Source organism: Eleutherodactylus coqui, chromosome 1 (assembly GCF_035609145.1).
Source record: "Eleutherodactylus coqui strain aEleCoq1 chromosome 1, aEleCoq1.hap1, whole genome shotgun sequence".
In the NCBI taxonomy this organism is placed as follows: Eukaryota; Metazoa; Chordata; class Amphibia; order Anura; family Eleutherodactylidae; genus Eleutherodactylus; species Eleutherodactylus coqui.
Window position 1 is genome coordinate 123048921 of NC_089837.1, and position 21438 is coordinate 123070358.

At 40.4% G+C, this 21438-nt stretch overlaps 1 protein-coding gene across 4 annotated transcripts in view; it reads right to left on the reverse strand.

The window, feature by feature from the left end:
* The window catches only part of LOC136610465 (cysteinyl leukotriene receptor 2-like), a 56893-nt gene that overhangs the window by 9216 nt on the left and 26239 nt on the right, over positions 1 to 21438 (reverse strand). Inside the window, exons 2-3 of one of the 4 annotated variants that reach the window (XM_066589696.1) lie at positions 19883 to 20002; positions 19329 to 19384 (exon numbers count right to left, since the gene is read on the reverse strand). The exons of 1 other annotated variant lie outside the window; for it this stretch is intronic. In XM_066589696.1, the coding sequence (XP_066445793.1) occupies positions 19329 to 19334 (6 nt within the window). In that variant the 5' untranslated portion in view covers positions 19335 to 19384; positions 19883 to 20002. Of the gene's footprint in view, positions 1 to 14893; positions 14913 to 19328; positions 19385 to 19882; positions 20003 to 21438 lie in introns of those variants that run through there. 2 more of the 4 variants (XM_066589705.1, XM_066589719.1) reach the window with 2 other exon arrangements.

Sequence of the window (21438 nt, forward strand, 5' to 3'; positions counted from 1 at the left end):
GGTGTACACACTGCTCGACCCACGGTTAAAGGAGAGCCTTTCCATTCTCATTCCCGAAGAGGAAAGGGGTTCGAGAATAATGCTATACCACAGGGCGCTGGTGGACAAACTGATGGTAAACTTCCCATCCGACAGCGCTAGTGGCCGAAGGCGCATTTCCGCGGCCCAGGTAGCAGGGGAGGCGCAGAGATCAGGCAGCATGTACAGCGCAGGCAGGGGAACACTCTCTAAGGCCTTTGACAGCTTTATAGCTCCCCAGCAAGACTGTGTCACCGGTCCCCAGTCAAGGCTGAGTTGGCGGGAGCACTGTAAAAGGATGGTGAGGGAATACGTAGCCGATCGCATGACCGTCCTCGGTGACGCCTCTGCCCCCTACAACTACTGGGTGTTGAAGCTGGACACGTGGCCTGAACTCGCGCTGTATGCCCTGGAGGTGCTTGCTTGTCCTGCGGCTAGCGTCTTGTCAGAGAGGGTGTTTAGTGCGGCTGGGGGAATCATCACAGATAAGCGTACCCGCCTGTCAACCGACAGTGCCGACAAGCTTACACTCATCAAGATGAACAAAGCCTTGGATTTCCCCAGACTTCTCTTCTCCACCAGCGGACAGCATCGATACATAAACAATACGTAGGCTGCACCCGCGGATGGAAGCATCGTTCTCTATCACCATCCAAAACGGGGACCTTTTTGCTTCATCAATCTGTGTATAATATTCATCCTCCTCCTCCTGCTCCTCCTCCTGAAACCTGACGTAATCACGCCGAACGTGCAATTTTTCTTAGGCGCACAAGGCTCAGTCATATAATTTTTCTAAACAATTTTTATACGTTTCAATGCTCATTAAAGTGTTGAAACTTTCACCTCAACCAATTTTTATTTTAACTGGGCTGCCTCCAGGCCATTAAGCCACATAAACCAAAGCGATTAATGGGTTTCACCTGCCCTCTCGGTTGGGCATGGGCAATTTTTCTCAGGTGCATTAGTACTGTTGGTACACCAATTTTTATGGGCCCTCGCCTACAGTGTAATCCAATTAATTTTTTGCCCACCTGCATTACATGTATGTACATTTATGTACCGCCGGTGGGTTCCAGGGAGCCACCCATGCTGTGGGTCCACAGGGAGTAGTAAATGCATCTGTGTCCACTTCTAAAGAACCCCAGTCTGACTGAGGCATGCAGTGTGGGCCGAAGCCCACCTGCATTAAACATGACAATACTACCTCAGCTGTGATGGGCAATGCAATGGGATATATTTATGTACCGCCGGTGGCTTCCTGGCACCCACCCATGCTGTGGGTCCACAGGGAGTTGTAACTACATGTGTCCACTTCTAAAGAACCCCAGTCTGACTGGGGCATGCAGTGTGGGCCGAAGCCCACCTGCACTAAACATGACATTATTACCTCAGCTGTGATGGGCAATGCAATGGGATATTTTTATGTACCGCCGGTGGGCTCCAGGGAGCCACCCATGCTGTGGGTCCACACGGAGTTGTAAATGCATCTGTGTCCACTTCTAAAGAACCCCAGTCTGACTGGGGCATGCAGTGTGGGCCGAAGCCCACCTGCATTTCATCTGACGTTAGCTCTGCTGTCCAGGGCACTGCAATGGGAGACATTTATGTACAGCGGGTGGGTTCCAGGGAGCCACCCATACTGTGGGTGCACACGGAATTCCCATTGCAGAGTTGGGGATTCCCAGTTGTACCTGCCTGTGACTATTTATAAAAAACCGCGGTCTGACTGGGGCATGCAGACACCTTGACAGAATGAATAGTGTGTGGCACATAGGTTCCCCAATGCTATGCCCACGTGTGCAGCTCCTGATGGCGGTGGCACAGGATTATATTTCTCATTGCTTCTGTACAGCATTGTGGGCTATCGCCCCGCCCCTTTTAAAGAGGGTCGCTGCCTAGCCATGCCAACCCTCTGCAGTGTGTGCCTGCGGTTCCTCTGGCAGACGCACTTATAAATAGACATGAGTGTGGCGTGGCATGAGGGCAGCTGAAGGCTGTGCAGGGACAATTTGGTGTGCGCTGTGGACACTGGGTCGTGCGGGGGGTTGGGCAGCATGTAACCCAGGAGAAGTGGCAGCGGAGTGTCATGCAGGCAGTGATTGTGCTTTGTTGGAGGTAGTGTGGTGCTTAGCTAAGGTATGCATTGCTAATGAGGGCTTTTCAGAAGTAAAAGTTGTTGGGGGAGGGCCCACTCTTGCCGCTATTGTGGCTAGATAGTGGGACCTGTGAACTTGAGATGCAGCCCAACATGTAGCCCCTCGCCTGCCCTATCCGTTGCTGTGTCGTTCCCATCACTTTCTTGAATTGCCCCGATTTTCACAAATGAAAACCTTAGCGAGCATCGGCGATATACAAAAATGCTCGGGTTTGTGGAAACGAACCCTCGAGCATCGCGAAAAGTTCGTCTCTAGTAACGAGCACCCGAGCATTTTGGTGCTCGCTCATCTCTAGTTGGGACCCATTAGCGTTTCCTATTTATGACATATTCAATGCCCATGCCAAATTTCAAGTTTCTATGTGAGAAAATTAGATTCCGTATGTAAAATTTGGACGCTAATTCTTTTGCGCATAGAATTGAATAATCGAGTTGGGACCCATTAGCTTTTCCTATTTATGACATAATCAATGCCCGTGCCAAATTTCACGTTTCTATGACATTGGGAAGCGAGAAAATTAGATTCCGTACGTAAAATTTGGACGCAAATTCTTTGGCGCTTAGAATTGAATAATCGAGTTGGGACCCATTACCTTTTCCTATTTATGACATAATCAATGCTCGTGCCAAATTTCATGTTTCTACAACATCGGGAAGTGAGAGAATTAGTGTCAATGATGGAAATCGAACGATCTACATGGGGGGGCCGTAGCTGTCGACGACACTCGTACGCGCACCATTTACTATAGCATAAATTTACTATGCCTATAATCTTCCCAGGAATGTACTCAACAACTTCCCAAAGTTTCATGGCGATCGGATGAATGGTGTAGTAGCGCATAAAGGACAAACAGACACGCACACAGACACGCAGACACGACGCATACATTCAATTTTATATATATAGACTAGCTTACCCGTCGCGCGTTGCTGCGAAGACACACATACATACATACATACATTCGTTTTTATATATCTAGATAACAACCATTCACAGCGCAGCTTTCATGTTACCGCAGTGGTATAATATATAACAACCAATCGCAGCGCAGCTTTCATGTAACCTCAGTAGTATAAGAAGTAGCAACCAATCACAGCACAGCTTTCATGTTGCCTCAGCAGTATAATATATAGCAACCAATCACAACACAGCTTTCATGTTTCCTCAGCAGTATAAGAAATAGCAACCAATCACAGCACAGCTTTCATTTTACCTCAGCATTCTCAATATGAAGCAATTGTCAAGCAAAACGTTCGGCGGATGCATCATTTTGTAGTTGAACACGCTTGCTCGTAATGCCTTTTGCTTTGATGCTTGAGATGGAAATCAAACGATCTTTGTCTGGGGGGCATAACTGTCGACGATGCTCGCACGCGTGCCACCTATCGTAGGATAGTTGTACTATGCCAGTAATCTTCCCAGGAGTGTACTGAACAACTTCCCAAAGTTTCATGGCGATTGGATGAATGGTGTAGTAATGCATAAAGGACAGACAGACCGACATACATTCATTTATATGTATATATATATATATATATGTGTGTGTGTGACATCAGGAAGCGAGAGAATTAGATTTCATACGTAAAATTTGGACGCTAATTCTTTGGCGCTTAGAATTGAATAATAGAGTTGGGACCCATTAGCTTTTCCTATTTATGACATAATCAATGCTGATGCCAAATTACATCGTGAAGTGAGAGAATTAGATTACGTACTACGTAAAATTTGGACGCTAATTCTTTAGCTCTTAGAATTAAATAATCGAGTTGGGACCCATTAACTTTTCCTATTTATAACATAATCAATGCTTATGCCAAATTTCATGTTTCTATGACATCGGGATGTGAGAAAATTAGATTCCGTGCGTAAAATTTGGACGTTAATTCTTTTGCGCTTAGAATTGAATAATTGAGTTGGGACCCATTAGCTTTTCCTATTTATGACAAAATCAATGCTCGTGCCAAACTTCAAGTTTCTATGATATTGGGAAGTGAGAGAATTAGATTCCGTACGTAAAATTTGGACGCTAATTCTTTTGCGCTTAGAATTGAATAATTGAGTTGGGACCCATTAGCTTTTCCTATTTATGACAAAATCAATGCTCGTGCCAAACTTCAAGTTTCTATGACATTGGGAAGCGAGAAAATTAGATTCCGTACGTAAAATTTGGACACTAATTCTTTGGCGCTTAGAATTGAATAATCGAGTTGGAACCCATTAACTTTTCCTATGTATGCCATTGTCAATGCTCGTGCCAAATTGCAAGTTTCTATGACATTGGAAAGTGAGAGAATTAGTTTTCGTACGTGAAATTTGGACGCTAATTATTTTTCACTTAGAATCGAATAATCGAGTTGGGACCCATTAGCTTTTGCTATTTATGACATAATCAATGCTCATGCCAAATTTCAAGTTTCTATGACATTGGGAAGCGAGAAAATTAGATTCCGTAAGTAAAATTTGGACGCTAATTCTTTGGCACTTAGAATTGAATAATTGAGTTGGGACCCATTAGCTTTTCCTATTTATGACATAATCAATGCTCGTGCCAAATGTCAAGTTTCTATGACATTGGGAAGTGAGAGAATTAGACTCTGTACGTAAAATTTTGACGCTAATTCTTTTGCGCATAGAATTGAATAATCAATTTGGAACCTATTAACTTTTCCTATTTATGAAATAATCAATGCTTGTGCCAAATTTCCCGTTTCTATGTCATTGGAAAGTGAGAAAATTACATTCCGCACGCTTTTGCGCATAGAATTGAATAATCGAGTTGGGACCTATTAACTTTTCCTATTTATGACATAATCAATGCTCGTGCCAAATTTCAAGTTTCTATTACATTGGGAAGCGAGAGAATTCGATTCCGTACGTAAAATTTGGACGCTAATTCTTTTGCGCTTAAAATTGAATAATCGAGTTGGGACCTATTACCTTTTCCTATTTATGACATAATCAATGCTTCTGCCAAATTTCGAGTTTTCATGACATTGGGAAGCGAGAAAATTAGATTCCGTACATAAAATTTGGACGCAAATTTTTTTGCGCCTAGAATTTAATAATCGAGTTGGGACCCATTAGCGTTTCCTATTTATGACATATTCAATGCCCGTGCCAAATTTCAAGTTTCAATGTGAGAAAATTACATTCCGTATGTAAAATTTGGACGCTAATTCTTTTGCGCATAGAATTGAATAATCGAGTTGGGACCCATTAGTTTTTCCTATTTATGACATAATCAATGCCCGTGCCAAATTTCACGTTTCTATGACATTGGGAAGCGAGAAAATTAGATTCCGTACGTAAAATTTGGACGCTAATTCTTTGGCGCTTAGAATTGAATAATCGAGTTGGGACCCATTACCTTTTCCTATTTATGACATAATCAATGCTCGTGCCTAATTTCATGTTTCTACAACATCGGGAAGTGAGAGAATTAGTGTCAATGATGGAAATCGAACGATCTACATGGGGGGGCCGTAGCTGTCGACGACACTCGTACGCGCACCATTTACTATAGCATAAATTTACTATGCCTATAATCTTCCCAGGAATGTACTCAACAACTTCCCAAAGTTTCATGGCGATCGGATGAATGGTGTAGTAGCGCATAAAGGACAAACAGACACGCACACAGACACGCAGACACGACGCATACATTCAATTTTATATATATAGACTAGCTTACCCGTCGCGCGTTGCTGCGAAGACACACATACATACATACATACATTCGTTTTATATATCTAGACAACAACCAATCACAGCGCAGCTTTCATGTTACCGCAGTGGTATAATATATAACAACCAATCGCAGCGCAGCTTTCATGTAACCTCAGTAGTATAAGAAGTAGCAACCAATCACAGCACAGCTTTCATGTTGCCTCAGCAGTATAATATATAGCAACCAATCACAACACAGCTTTCATGTTTCCTCAGCAGTATAAGAAATAGCAACCAATCACAGCACAGCTTTCATTTTACCTCAGCATTCTCAATATGAAGCAATTGTCAAGCAAAACGTTCGGCGGATGCATCATTTTGTAGTTGAACACGCTTGCTCGTAATGCCTTTTGCTTTGATGCTTGAGATGGAAATCAAACGATCTTTGTCTGGGGGGCATAACTGTCGACGATGCTCGCACGCGTGCCACCTATCGTAGGATAGTTGTACTATGCCAGTAATCTTCCCAGGAGTGTACTGAACAACTTCCCAAAGTTTCATGGCGATTGGATGAATGGTGTAGTAATGCATAAAGGACAGACAGACCGACATACATTCATTTATATGTATATATATATATATATATATGTGTGTGTGTGACATCAGGAAGCGAGAGAATTAGATTTCATACGTAAAATTTGGACGCTAATTCTTTGGCGCTTAGAATTGAATAATAGAGTTGGGACCCATTAGCTTTTCCTATTTATGACATAATCAATGCTGATGCCAAATTACATCGTGAAGTGAGAGAATTAGATTACGTACTACGTAAAATTTGGACGCTAATTCTTTAGCTCTTAGAATTAAATAATCGAGTTGGGACCCATTAACTTTTCCTATTTATAACATAATCAATGCTTATGCCAAATTTCATGTTTCTATGACATCGGGATGTGAGAAAATTAGATTCCGTGCGTAAAATTTGGACGTTAATTCTTTTGCGCTTAGAATTGAATAATTGAGTTGGGACCCATTAGCTTTTCCTATTTATGACAAAATCAATGCTCGTGCCAAACTTCAAGTTTCTATGATATTGGGAAGTGAGAGAATTAGATTCCGTACGTAAAATTTGGACGCTAATTCTTTTGCGCTTAGAATTGAATAATTGAGTTGGGACCCATTAGCTTTTCCTATTTATGACAAAATCAATGCTCGTGCCAAACTTCAAGTTTCTATGACATTGGGAAGCGAGAAAATTAGATTCCGTACGTAAAATTTGGACACTAATTCTTTGGCGCTTAGAATTGAATAATCGAGTTGGAACCCATTAACTTTTCCTATGTATGCCATTGTCAATGCTCGTGCCAAATTGCAAGTTTCTATGACATTGGAAAGTGAGAGAATTAGTTTTCGTACGTGAAATTTGGACGCTAATTATTTTTCACTTAGAATCGAATAATCGAGTTGGGACCCATTAGCTTTTGCTATTTATGACATAATCAATGCTCATGCCAAATTTCAAGTTTCTATGACATTGGGAAGCGAGAAAATTAGATTCCGTAAGTAAAATTTGGACGCTAATTCTTTGGCACTTAGAATTGAATAATTGAGTTGGGACCCATTAGCTTTTCCTATTTATGACATAATCAATGCTCGTGCCAAATGTCAAGTTTCTATGACATTGGGAAGTGAGAGAATTAGACTCTGTACGTAAAATTTTGACGCTAATTCTTTTGCGCATAGAATTGAATAATCAATTTGGAACCTATTAACTTTTCCTATTTATGAAATAATCAATGCTTGTGCCAAATTTCCCGTTTCTATGTCATTGGAAAGTGAGAAAATTACATTCCGCACGCTTTTGCGCATAGAATTGAATAATCGAGTTGGGACCTATTAACTTTTCCTATTTATGACATAATCAATGCTCGTGCCAAATTTCAAGTTTCTATTACATTGGGAAGCGAGAGAATTCGATTCCGTACGTAAAATTTGGACGCTAATTCTTTTGCGCTTAAAATTGAATAATCGAGTTGGGACCTATTACCTTTTCCTATTTATGACATAATCAATGCTTCTGCCAAATTTCGAGTTTTCATGACATTGGGAAGCGAGAAAATTAGATTCCGTACATAAAATTTGGACGCAAATTTTTTTGCGCCTAGAATTTAATAATCGAGTTGGGACCCATTAGCGTTTCCTATTTATGACATATTCAATGCCCGTGCCAAATTTCAAGTTTCAATGTGAGAAAATTACATTCTGTATGTAAAATTTGGACGCTAATTCTTTTGCGCATAGAATTGAATAATCGAGTTGGGACCCATTAGTTTTTCCTATTTATGACATAATCAATGCCCGTGCCAAATTTCACGTTTCTATGACATTGGGAAGCGAGAAAATTAGATTCCGTACGTAAAATTTGGACGCTAATTCTTTGGCGCTTAGAATTGAATAATCGAGTTGGGACCCATTACCTTTTCCTATTTATGACATAATCAATGCTCGTGCCTAATTTCATGTTTCTACAACATCGGGAAGTGAGAGAATTAGTGTCAATGATGGAAATCGAACGATCTACATGGGGGGGCCGTAGCTGTCGACGACACTCGTACGCGCACCATTTACTATAGCATAAATTTACTATGCCTATAATCTTCCCAGGAATGTACTCAACAACTTCCCAAAGTTTCATGGCGATCGGATGAATGGTGTAGTAGCGCATAAAGGACAAACAGACACGCACACAGACACGCAGACACGACGCATACATTCAATTTTATATATATAGACTAGCTTACCCGTCGCGCGTTGCTGCGAAGACACACATACATACATACATACATTCGTTTTATATATCTAGACAACAACCAATCACAGCGCAGCTTTCATGTTACCGCAGTGGTATAATATATAACAACCAATCGCAGCGCAGCTTTCATGTAACCTCAGTAGTATAAGAAGTAGCAACCAATCACAGCACAGCTTTCATGTTGCCTCAGCAGTATAATATATAGCAACCAATCACAACACAGCTTTCATGTTTCCTCAGCAGTATAAGAAATAGCAACCAATCACAGCACAGCTTTCATTTTACCTCAGCATTCTCAATATGAAGCAATTGTCAAGCAAAACGTTCGGCTGATGCATCATTTTGTAGTTGAACACGCTTGCTTGTAATGCCTTTTGCTTTGATGCTTGAGATGGAAATCAAACGATCTTTGTCTGGGGGGCATAACTGTCGACGATGCTCGCACGCGTGCCACCTATCGTAGGATAGTTGTACTATGCCAGTAATCTTCCCAGGAGTGTACTCCACAACTTCCCAAAGTTTCATGGCGATTGGATGAATGGTGTAGTAATGCATAAAGGACAGACAGACCGATATACATTCATTTATATATATATATATATATATATATATGTGTGTGTGTGTGACATCAGGAAGTAAGAAAATTAGATTTCGTACGTAAAATTTGGACGCTAATTCTTTGGCGCTTAGAATTGAATAATAGAGTTGGGACCCATTAGCTTTTCCTATTTATGACGTAATCAATGCCGATGCCAAATTTCATGTTTCTATGACATCGGGATGTGAGAAAATTAGATTCCGTGCGTAAAATTCGGACGCTAATTCTTTTGCGCTTAGAATTGAATAATCGAGTTGGGACCCATTAACATTTCCTATTTATGACATATTCATTGCTCGTGCCAAATTTCAAGTTTCTATGATATTGGGAAGTGAGAGAATTAGATTCCGTATGTAAAATTTGGACGCTAATTATTTTGCGCTTAGAATTGAATAATTGACTTGGGACCCATTAGCTTTTCCTATTTATGACATAATCAATGCTTGTGCCAAATTTCAAGTTTCTATGACATTGGGAAGCGAGAAAATTAGATTCTGTACGTAAAATTTGGACGCTAATTCTTTGGCGCTTAGAATTGAATAATCGAGTTGGAACCCATTAACTTTTCCTATGTATGCCATTGTCAATGCTCGTGCCAAATTTCAAGTTTCTATGACATTGGAAAGTGAGAGAATTAGCTTTCGTACGTGAAATTTGGACGCTAATTATTTTGCACTTAGAATTGAATAATCGAGTTGGGACCCATTAGCTTTTGCTATTTATGACATAATCAATGCTCATGCCAAATTTCAAGTTTCTATGATATTGGGAAGCGAGAAAATTAGATTCCGTACGTAAAATTTGGACGCTAATTCTTTGGCACTTAGAATTGAATAATCGAGTTGGGACCCATTAGCTTTTCCTATTTATGACATAATCAATGCTCGTGCCAAATGTCAAGTTCCTATGACATTGGGAAGTGAGAGAATTAGATTCTGTACGTAAAATTTGGACGCTAATTCTTTGGCGCTTAGAATTGAATAATCGAGTTGGGACCCATTAGCTTTTGCTATTTATGATATAATCAATGCTCATGCCAAATTTCAAGTTTCTATGACATTGGGAAGCGAGAAAATTAGATTCCGTACGTAAAATTTGGACGCTAATTCTTTGGCACTTAGAATTGAATAATCGAGTTGGCATCCATTAGCTTTTCCTATTTATGACATAATCAATGCTCGTGCCAAATGTCAAGTTCCTATGACATTGGGAAGTGAGAGAATTAGACTCCGTACGTGAAATTTGGACGCTAATTCTTTTGCGCTAGAAATGAATTACCAAGTTGGGACCAATTAGCTTTTCCTATTTTTGACATAATCAATGCTTGTGCCAAATTTCAAGTTTCTATGACATTGGGAAGCGAGAAAATTAGATTCTGTACGTAAAATTTGGACGCTAATTCTTTGGCGCTTAGAATTGAATAATCGAGTTGGAACCCATTAACTTTTCCTATGTATGCCATTTTCAATGCTCGTGCCAAATTTCAAGTTTCTATGACATTGGAAAGTGAGAGAATTAGTTTTCGTACGTGAAATTTGGACGCTAATTCTTTTGCGCTTAGGATTGAATAATGGAGTTGGGACCCATTAGCTTTTCCTATTTATGACATAATCAATGCTCATGCCAAATTTAAAGTTTCTATGACATTGGGAAGTGAGAGAATTAGTGGCAATGATGGAAATCGAACTATCTACGGGGAAGGGGGGGGTAACTCTCGACGACGCTCGCACGCGTGCCATTTATCATAGCATAAATGTACTATGCCTATAATCTTCCCAGGAGTGTACTCAACAACTTCCCAAAGTTTCATGGCGATCGGATGAATGGTGTAGTAGCGCATAAAGGACAAACAGACACGCATACAGACACACAGACACGCATACATTCAGTTTTATATATATAGATAACACCCAATCACAGCGCAGCTTTCATGTTACCTCAGCAGTATAAAATATAACAACCAATCACAGTGCAGCTTTCATGTTACCTCAGCAGTAAGAGAAATAACAACCAATCACCGCGCAACTTTTATTCTGCCTCAGCAATATAAAAAATAGCAACCAATCACAGCGCAGCATTCATTTTACCTCAGCGGTATAATATATAGCAACCAATCACAGCACAGCTTTCATGTTGCCTCAGCAGTATAAGAAATAGCAACCAATCACAGCACAGCTTTTATTTTACCTCAGTATTCTCAATATGCAGCAATTGTCTTGCGAAACGTTCGGCAGATGCATCATTTTGTAGTTAAACACGCATCCCGTTGCTCGTAATGCCTTTTGTTTTTGTGCTTGAGATGGAAATCAAATGATATTTGTCTGGGGGGCATAACTGTCGACGATGCTCGCAGGATAGTTGTACTATGCCAGTAATCTTCCCAGGAGTGTACTCAACAACTTCCCAAAGTTTCATGGGGATTAGATGAATGGTGTAGTAAGCATAAAGGACAGACAGACAGACATTCATTTTTATATATATAGATGACATCGGGAAGTGAGAGGATTAGATTCCGTACGTAAAATTTGGATGCTAATTCTTTGGCGCTTAGAATTGAATAATCGAGTTTGGACACATTAACTTTTTCTATTTATGACATAATCAATGCTCGTGCCAAATTTCAAGTTTCTATGACATTGGGAAGTGAGAAAATTAAATTTTGTATGTAAAATTTGGACGCCAATTCTTTTGCGCTTAGAACTGAATAATTGAGATGGGACCTATTAACTTTTCCTATTTATGACATAGTCAATGCTCGTGCCAAATTTCACGTTTCCATGACATCGTGAAGTGAGAAAATTAGATTCCGTACGTAAAATTTGGACGCTAATTCTTTTGCGCTTAGAGCTGAATAATCGAGTTGGGACACATTAGCTTTTCCCATTTATGACATAATCAATGCTCGTGCAAAATTTCAATTTTCTATGATATTGGGAAGTGAGAAAATTAGATTCCGTACGTAAAATGTGGACGCTAATTCTTTTGCGCTTAAAATTGAATAATCGAGTTGGGACCCATTAGCTTTTCCTATTTATGACATAATTAATGCTCGTGCCAAATTTCAAGTTTCCATGACATTGGGAAGCGAGAAAATTAGATTCCGTACGTAAAATTTGGACGCTAATTCTTTGGCGCAAAGAATTGAATAATTGTGTTGGGGCCTATTAACATTTTCTATTTATGACATAATCAATGCTCGTGCCAAATTTCAAGTTTCTATGATATTGGGAAGTGATAAAATTTGATTCCGTACGAAAAATTTGGACGCTAATTCTTTGGCGCTTAGAATTGAATAATCGAGTTGGGACCCATTGGCTTTTCCTATTCATGGCATAATCAATGCTCATGCCAAATTTCAAGTTTCTATGACATTGGGAAGCAAAAAAATTAGATTCCGTAAATAAAATTTGGACGCTAATTCTTTGGCGCATAGAATTGAATAATCGAGTTGGGACCCATTAGCGTTTCCTATTTATGACATATTCAATGCCCGTGCCAAATTTCAAGTTTCTATGTGAGAAAATTACTTTCCGTATGTAAAATTTGGACGCTAATTCTTTTGCGCATAGAATTGAATAATCGAGTTGCGACCCATTATCTTTTCCTATTTATGACATAATCAATGCCCGTGCCAAATTTCACGTTTCTATGACATTGGGAAGCGAAAAAATTAGATTCCGTACGTAAAATTTGGACGCCAATTCTTTTGCGTTCAGAATTGAATAATCGAGTTGGGACCCATTAGCTTTTCTAATTATGACATAATCAATGCTCGTGCCAAATTTCATGTTTCTACAACATCGGGAAGTGAGAAAATTAGTGGCAATGATGGAAATCGAACGATCTACGTGGGGGGGCGTAAATGTCGACGGCGCTTGCACACGCGCCATTTATCACAGCATAAATGTACTATGCCTATAATCTTCCCAGGAGTGTACTTAACACCTTCCCAAAGTTTCATGGCGATCGGATGAATGGTGTAGTAGCGCATAAAGGACAAACAGACACGCAGACACGCATACATTCAATTTTATATATATAGATAAAATGTAGACTGATTGCTATCCAATTCACAATTATAGACAGACACAATCTAACTAAACTAATGACACAAAAATAGATGTACCAGTCATGTCTTTTATTGGAATGTTCTCAGTAAGAGAGACAAAGTAGATATGATATGATATAACAACCCTACAAGATCACTTTGTTTCTCTTATTGAGAACAATCCCATTTTGCTCTACTCGCTAACACGGTACTAAACTTTTTTATTTTATTGTGAATATTAAGTAAACAACCACAGTGCAAGGAGGAAAAATAAAGTGAACTCTTGAATTTAAAGGTGTTTTCCAGGCAGCACCAGCTGCCAGTGCCGAGCCACACCAGGGATGCTGCTCCGACCCCTGTGTAGTGACTGGCACTCATAATTGCAGGTGCAGCCCTCATGGATATTCCTCTCTAGCAGAATTACTTCCACCAAATATTTCCTATAGCTGCAAATAAGATTTAGACAACATTGAATTTTGGACCATTACTCTTTGTAAACATGCTTCAGTTCATCAATTCCAACCCAACATCTATTTGCTTACTTAGAGCAGTACAATATTACAGGATATAGACATTAAATAACCAGAAGGGTTGTTGATCTCAAATATTGATCCAGGGATTACTCTAACTGCCATTATGGAGTCGGGAAGGAATTTTTTCCTCTAAGTGGGGTAAATCGCCTTCTGCCCACAGTTTTATTTTTGCCTTCCTCTGGATCAACAAGGGGAGGGGGGGTGGGGGGTGGAAACAGTCTGAATTGGATGAACATGTTACTGTCATGGGCAGATGCCCTTACATTCTGCTGCAAAATATTTTGATACATCTTAGAATTAATTGTCCTTTTAATGATTGGAAGAAGTTCCAAGGCAAAAAAAGCTGCCCTAAACTATAATGTTCCTTCCAACATGTTTCATAGTTGGGATGAGGTTTTGGTGTTGGTGTGCAGGATTGTTCGGTACTGGTATATCTTGGTATATCTTGACGCCACCAGGAAGTCCTGGTCGAGTCAAGCTTGACAGGGGGTGATGCCCCCTGTAGCTGATTGGCTGGACAGATGGGTCAGCTGCAGGTCCTAGAAGCCCACTAAAGATTTTCTTAATAATGCCGAAACCAGTCCCCCATTAAGGTGGGCAGCCCTATGTACAAGGCAAGTGAAGAAGGGCCTCAGCAGCAGGAAGGTCACAGCACCGTGAGCCGAAGTTACAGTTGCGCCCCTTCCCCACACATGTGAGTTTCATCTTGCGCCGTGGCTCCCCCCCCCCACCATGTCACTTTTACCTGCCGGTGACCAGCAGGGAGAACACAACACCGGCCACACAGACAGTGTGAGAGCCAGCGTCCGCAGCCCGCAGTTTTACCTCGTGGCCGGCAGCAGGGAGAAGACAGCACCGGGCAGACACTCTGTGAGAGGCGGCGTCTGCAGCCTGCAGGAGCAGAGCAAAGGGTGCATGAGGACTGCAGAGCATCTCACAACCAGAGGGCTGACAGCGCGGGAGCACTGGCCTGGGTAAGACACAGGGACCACTTCATCCCTGAAGCCTCGCTGTGACACACAGCCAGGTTACAGGGGTGGAGCAGAGCGCCGGATCACTTACATTGCAAGCCGCTTCTGGTCGTCATCTATCCTTGATAGGACCTTCCGCGACCTTGCCCTTTTTCACCAATCGGGAGCTAGGGGTGTCAAACCCGTAGCTTCCGGTGGCGTCAAGGTACAACAGTACCGGGTTGTTCTTCCTCCAAATGTAGCATTTTGTATTTGTGCTAATAAAAAATGTCCACTTTTGTCTCATCTGTCCATAGAACATTTTCCTGGTAGCCCTGAGGAAATCCAGGTGGTCTTGGGCAAACTTGAAGCTGCAATAGTTTTTGTAGACCAGCGGCTTCTTTCGTGGATTCCTTATATGAACAACATACTTGTTCAGTGTTTTTCTAATAATGAACACAGAGTTGTTTTGCAAGTTGTAGTTTCTTCAGCAGGTATTTTGCTCTTATCTTTGAGTTCTTGCTCACTTCTTTCAGGATTTCCCATTGTGCTCTTAGACTGATTATAATCAGACACCTACTCCTGGGGACAGTAGCAGCATCTGCCCATTTGTAGATAATTTGTCTAACCATGGATTGATGTACACCTAGGTCTTTGGCTTCTTCCAGCTTCTTGTGTCTCTATAACATGTCTTCCCTTACGTCTAACTTTTTTCCCCTGTCCTGTGGATTTTTACTCAATGTGCTCAATAAAAGACATGAAGGGTATAGCTGTGTGTTATTCGTTTAGCTAGATTGCTATTGTCTATAGCTGTGACTTAAATAGCAATCAGACCACATTTTAATACTAATTAATGAAGAAACCCAGGAAATTCCAAAGTATTCACTTGCTTTTTTTCAACTGTAAGCCTAGTCCCATATGAAAGCTATTCTTGCTCTCGTTTTGTGCATTGCAAGATTCACGAAACTTGTGTGAATATAAACTCTCCATTCCTTTGAAAGTCATACAGATGCGCAATGTTTCCCCTCCCAACGATGCTGCTGAGGAAAAAATCGTGGCATATTCTATCTTTACGTGTTCCTCATAAATCATCACCTATTGATTTCAATGGGACCTGAAATACATTGCATGGATCAGCGATGCAAGGTTTCCCATTTAACTCACGCAAGAGGATCGGAAATTCACAAAAGCGGTGCAAGGCATTTTTGCCTGCAAATCATCTCACAATCTCAGGTAAATAAGGTATGATCAGGTAGATAAGTGTATATGGTATGTAAAAGTCAGCATTCACTCAAGGTTAGCTATTTGACACTTCTATTTGTTTCACCTTGTCTTGTTCAGTTACCAAAATCCTCAAATGGAAAACTGGAAATAACAAGTTCACTTCAGCTGCATCTATATATTATGTCAACTCTTTTATGATTTATTGTTAGTAAGTTAGTTCACATAAACCTGTGTGAGATTCTTCTTTCTGCTATCTCTATGGTTATCTTATGATTATGCTAAAAACAAGTAAAACTACATTTTTGACTGACATACGGTATGGTAATGAATGGGTGTGGATAAAACAGAGTTATGAAATTCATTGCACTTGGCTGTTCTTTTAAATTCCTTTCCTCTATTTTGCGTTTGTAAATTTAGGATATACAATGATGATGCTACAGTATATAAATGAGGACAATAAATTAAATATCACTCCACTGTAGCATTTCTTTGTGAATGCTGTAAGTAGTCCTGCAACATTTAAAGTAACATGCCATAAGACATCTATAGGATGCCTATAAAATGTTAAAACAGTGAACCCTAATTAAGTATGTTATCGGACCACATTGGTACCGATCTGATGACCTCATTGCCAGGTGCCAAATTGGTAGATATGGAAGCCCGTGATGAGAAGATTTTGCTAGCAATTATCTATCAATAGCATGAAATCACTCCATGTTATGTCAAGGCACTTCTCCATGAGAACGCAATGAATTCTACTTTATTATCAACATTACCAACTCTTATACAGAAAGAAAAGGACGTATTCAAGAGTTACTTGGTACAAAGTTTAGTGTTACATAGGTTAGTGTTACATAGGTGACAAAGCTGATTGATCATAAGGCTTATTGACACCTACCAAATAGTCTCAAAGCTCTTAACGCTCGTCTTAGATACGGAAATCACTGTAGTCAGGGTATTGTTATCACATTATACACTATTTCTACTATAGCTGTGTGTTTTCTCTGTTAACATAGCTTAGCCTTATTTAACTTTTCTGTTGACTTCCTATCTTAAAATACTAGTTACCGGCACTAGAAAGCATAGGTTTTAGTCTTCTATTTAAGGGCCAATAGTCCAATACAAGATAAGAAACATACACTTATTGCATTCTGAAACTTAACAGTTTATATTCCATAATAAGTACATCTATCAAATAAAGTAGACCAGAAAAATGACTAAAGGCTGATTTACACGCAACGATTATCACTCAAAATTTGCCCAAAACGACGGCTTTTGAGCGATAGCTGTTGCGTGTAAATGTGTGCACTTACCGCGCACTCTTCGTCCATCACTAAATTCAGCTCAGCATAAAATCCTTTGTCCCTGATAAGAGGGACGGCATGCTGTATTCTCCGCAGCAGCGCTCATAGCATTGTATGCAGCCGGGAGCCCGCAGCAGAAAAAAAGTGATGCATTTAGAGAACAGACCACCCGCTGTTCTCTAAATACGTGCACATGAAGCTAGTTAGCTACTAATGGGCTGATTAACCTATTAGTAACTAATGCAAAATAATCACTTAAAACTTTCAGTTTCTCACGAATACTGAGTGATAATTTTTGCGTGTAAATGAACCTTTAGACTCAGATCACATCACATTTTGAGTCTCTGTTTGAGATATACACTAGGGAAATCTTTGAAATGTACCTCTGACGGAAGGCAGCAACTAATCCCATTGTTAAGTAATGCATTAGCTCCCATTGTAAAAAAAAAAAAACCTGCATACCATATATGTTTTTTTTAATGTATACCTTTGTATGAAGTTACATAATTCACTACACTATTCCCTATTGCAAAAAATGTATGCTGACATTAAAACCCAACAGAAGCTGAAGGGACTCTCTTCCTCTGTTGGTTACATATGACCCTATGAATATGTTTTTTCCATACTCCAAGATCTTTGCCCACTGTATACGTCAACTGCAGTCTTAAAACATGATGTGAACAGGGCCCTTGGCCGTAATACAACTGAATTATAGCCTTTTACAGAAGGCTGTGGTGTTCACACTAACAAAAGAATTTTAAACAGGTTGCCTCATGAGGACATTTTTCCAGATTAAAGGGAATATGTCGCCAGCTTGGAGTTAGTGACACCAGTAGGAAACAATACATTATAGCATGTGGCAAAGGTTTCTTTTTAATGAGAGACTAATGCCAAGAAACCTTGTAAAAGTGAGGTTTCATTTTTTCCATGCTATATGGAAATGGATTCTGAATGCTTCGATAGGCTACTCCAGACATCCCTGCCACCCGCTGTGCCCTTCAATTCCTAGCCATTCTCTCTGTGATTAACATAGGAGGTGACATTCACAGTCTTGTCCAATTCTCGCACATGCACCGTGCAACCACAGAACAGTCAATGGAGTTTGCGTACATTAGAGCTAGATGATCTACAAATGTGCTTGGTCATGTGAGATTTGGATAAGTCTGTAAATGACGTAGGAGACATCATTCACATCACCTATCAATGCCAGGGAGAAAGGTGGGTACTATAGGCAGCAGAGTTGGTCTGGTCTAGTCTACCAGAACATTTGGGATTCATTGCCATATAGTGCAGGAAGGATTAAACAAGATTTAATTACAAAATACACTCTCTAATTATTGTTCCTTACATGCCTGTAGAGTCACCAGCTCCAGGTTGCTGACCAGCTCACTCTAAAGTCAACCTGAAGATCCCCATAGTTCTGACTGCTGCATCGAGGACTGTTGTATTATATGCCAGCTATTTAAATAAATGATCAAGATCAGATGGGGAACTAGACTTTGGTAGTAGCTCTGGACTTTGATAGTGGCTAATGTAGGAGGATCCCAAGCAGGTGACCCCCTGTATTATCTCTATACGCCCTGATAGGACCAATGGAAAGAGGAAATCTTATGGAAACACTCTAATATGCCTAAAGTTTAGAATAACCTGCAGTATAAGGTAATTTTATAAAATGTGCCCAGATGATTTTATTGTATAAACTGTTGATTAGTTCTCTTGTCATACACACCTAGAAACCCATTTTTATTTGACAAACAATAGTCAAATTTGTTTCATGTTAAAACATGTTAGTAATTAACATTGCAAAATCTATTTATGAAGCATTCGAATGGAAAAAATAAGATGACAAGTCAGTATAGTAGGAGACAACTGTCTTACACAAAACTGAAACATGATAGCAAGTAGACATGATGTATTAACTTTGAAATGTGTTTCTTCTTTCATCTAAAGTGTGTATGTCGAACTAACTTTCATAAATCTATAAGTCTGTTCCAGTGACGCTGGCATTCTCATACTTACATTCATTTACTTTTATCCTATGAAATTATCGTGTTCCTTTAATTTGAATTTCTTGGCTGAAAAAATAAGATCGAGAACAATCAGTGAATTGTAAAGCAGAGGTATCACACTTCTGTGCTCCTCACTACTATAATATAAAGTGCTTTAAGCGATGAACAAACGTTTCAAAAGTACAGTTTTTCCCAGTTTGCCGAATTTCAGCAAAAAGTTCAATTTGGTCTGAATTAGTTCAAGACAAACAGGAACATCACTAATACACCAAAAACTGTTGTAACACTGCCCAAGAGTCACACAAGCCCTGTTTGACACACTTCGATCACCTACGTTAGTGTTAAAGATATGGCAACAGCTATGGATTAGCCATTTTTAGGCCAATTTCATGCAAGCATAATATGGGCACATTTATGCACTCGTAATATGGACAAATGTCCCGGCCAGAAACAGGTATCCTAGATATCTATGATACTCTAAATTCAGGTGACTAGAAGGTTGCAGACACTGGTCCATATTTGGGGTGTATAAATATACCTGCAATGTGCTCATGTAATACTGACCTAAGGGCATCTTCTGCTGCGTATGTCTTTTTGCGTTTACGATTCGCATCTATATAGAACCATTGCTCTTCAATAGTAGCGGTCACATGTCTGATTTTTACATGTGCATAAAATGCGCACCTACAAAAGATAGAACATATGGGTGTCAATGGACGTAGTCCCTCTAATTATTTTTTTACGCGCGAATAAACGCATGTAAAAAACGCCCGTCTGACTAAGTCCTATAGGTGATTTCACACAATTACATGCGTAAAACATGCATGTAATTCATGGCGCAGTTTCTTAAAGTGTGGAACAATGTAAAAAAGCCCCCTGTTTGTGCCCTGTTTTCTTCCCTATCGATCTACACATACCATTTGCTTATGGCAGTTTTTGCTGAAAATTTAACAAAAGCTAGGAAAAACAATGCAAAAGTTGGTTAAAAGATAGATATCAGAGTGTTGTTAGCGGAGTGTAATCTGAACAGGGACAAGTGGTGATCGCAAAGATCTATCCTGGATTCTGTTTTTATTTTGTTCATAAGTGACATAGGAGAAGGTTTTTAAGGTAAGGTAAGTTATCTAACTGTGATTGGCCGGTGGATAAAATTGGGCTAATCTGTGCAGAGCTGGATTGGGTCAGCCCAATCTGATTTTTTTCAAAGTTGATCAGAAGAATAAACTCTTCAATGTGGCTCAGTGGTTACCACTGTTGCCTTGCGGTCCTATCCCTAGATTAGAACCTAGAACTTCAGCTGCACAAGGCATTAGTGCTAACTAGAGATGAGCGAGCGTACTCGTCCGAGCTTGATGCTTGTTCGAGTATTACGGTACTCGAGATGCTCGTTACTCGAGGCGAGCACTACGCGGTGTTCAAGTCAATTCCATTTCCTTACCTGAAAGTTTTGCGCCATTTTCTGGCCAATAGAAACGTAGGGAAGGCATTACAACTTCCTCCTGTGACGTTCCAGCCCTATCCCACCCCCCTGAAGTGAGTGGCTGGCGAGATCAAGTGACCCCCAAGTATTTAAAGTGGGGCTGCCCGCGGCTCACCACAGTCACGCACTGGGAGAGATCAGGGACAGTGCTGGTGCTGCTATAGGGAAAGTGTTAGTGTAGGATCCTGTCTTCAAGAACCCCAACGGTCCTTCTTAGGGCCACATCTGACCATGTGCAGTACTGTTGTGGCTGCTGGTAGCAGTTTTGCAAATTTTTTTTTTGTATATCGGGTGTGCAGCCCCATTACAGCTATAGCGTTCTCAGGCTGCAGTCTGTACTACATAGTATAGGGACAGCGTTGCTGAGATAGGGAAAGTGGTAGTGTAGGATCCTGTGCACAAGAAACCCAACGGTCCTTCTTAGGGCTACCTGTGACCGTGTGCATTTTACAGGTTGTCTGATGGGAGTTGTAGTCCATCACTATTGCACTTAGGCCTGTTTGCAGCCTTCCGTATAATTTTTTTCTGGTTGCAGTTAGCGTTACATAACCGCTGTCAGCCTCCAACTGTACGCCAATAATTAAAAAAATTTTTACACCGCTCTGTGTCTGCCGTCAACTTCACGCACAGCGTACAGCGA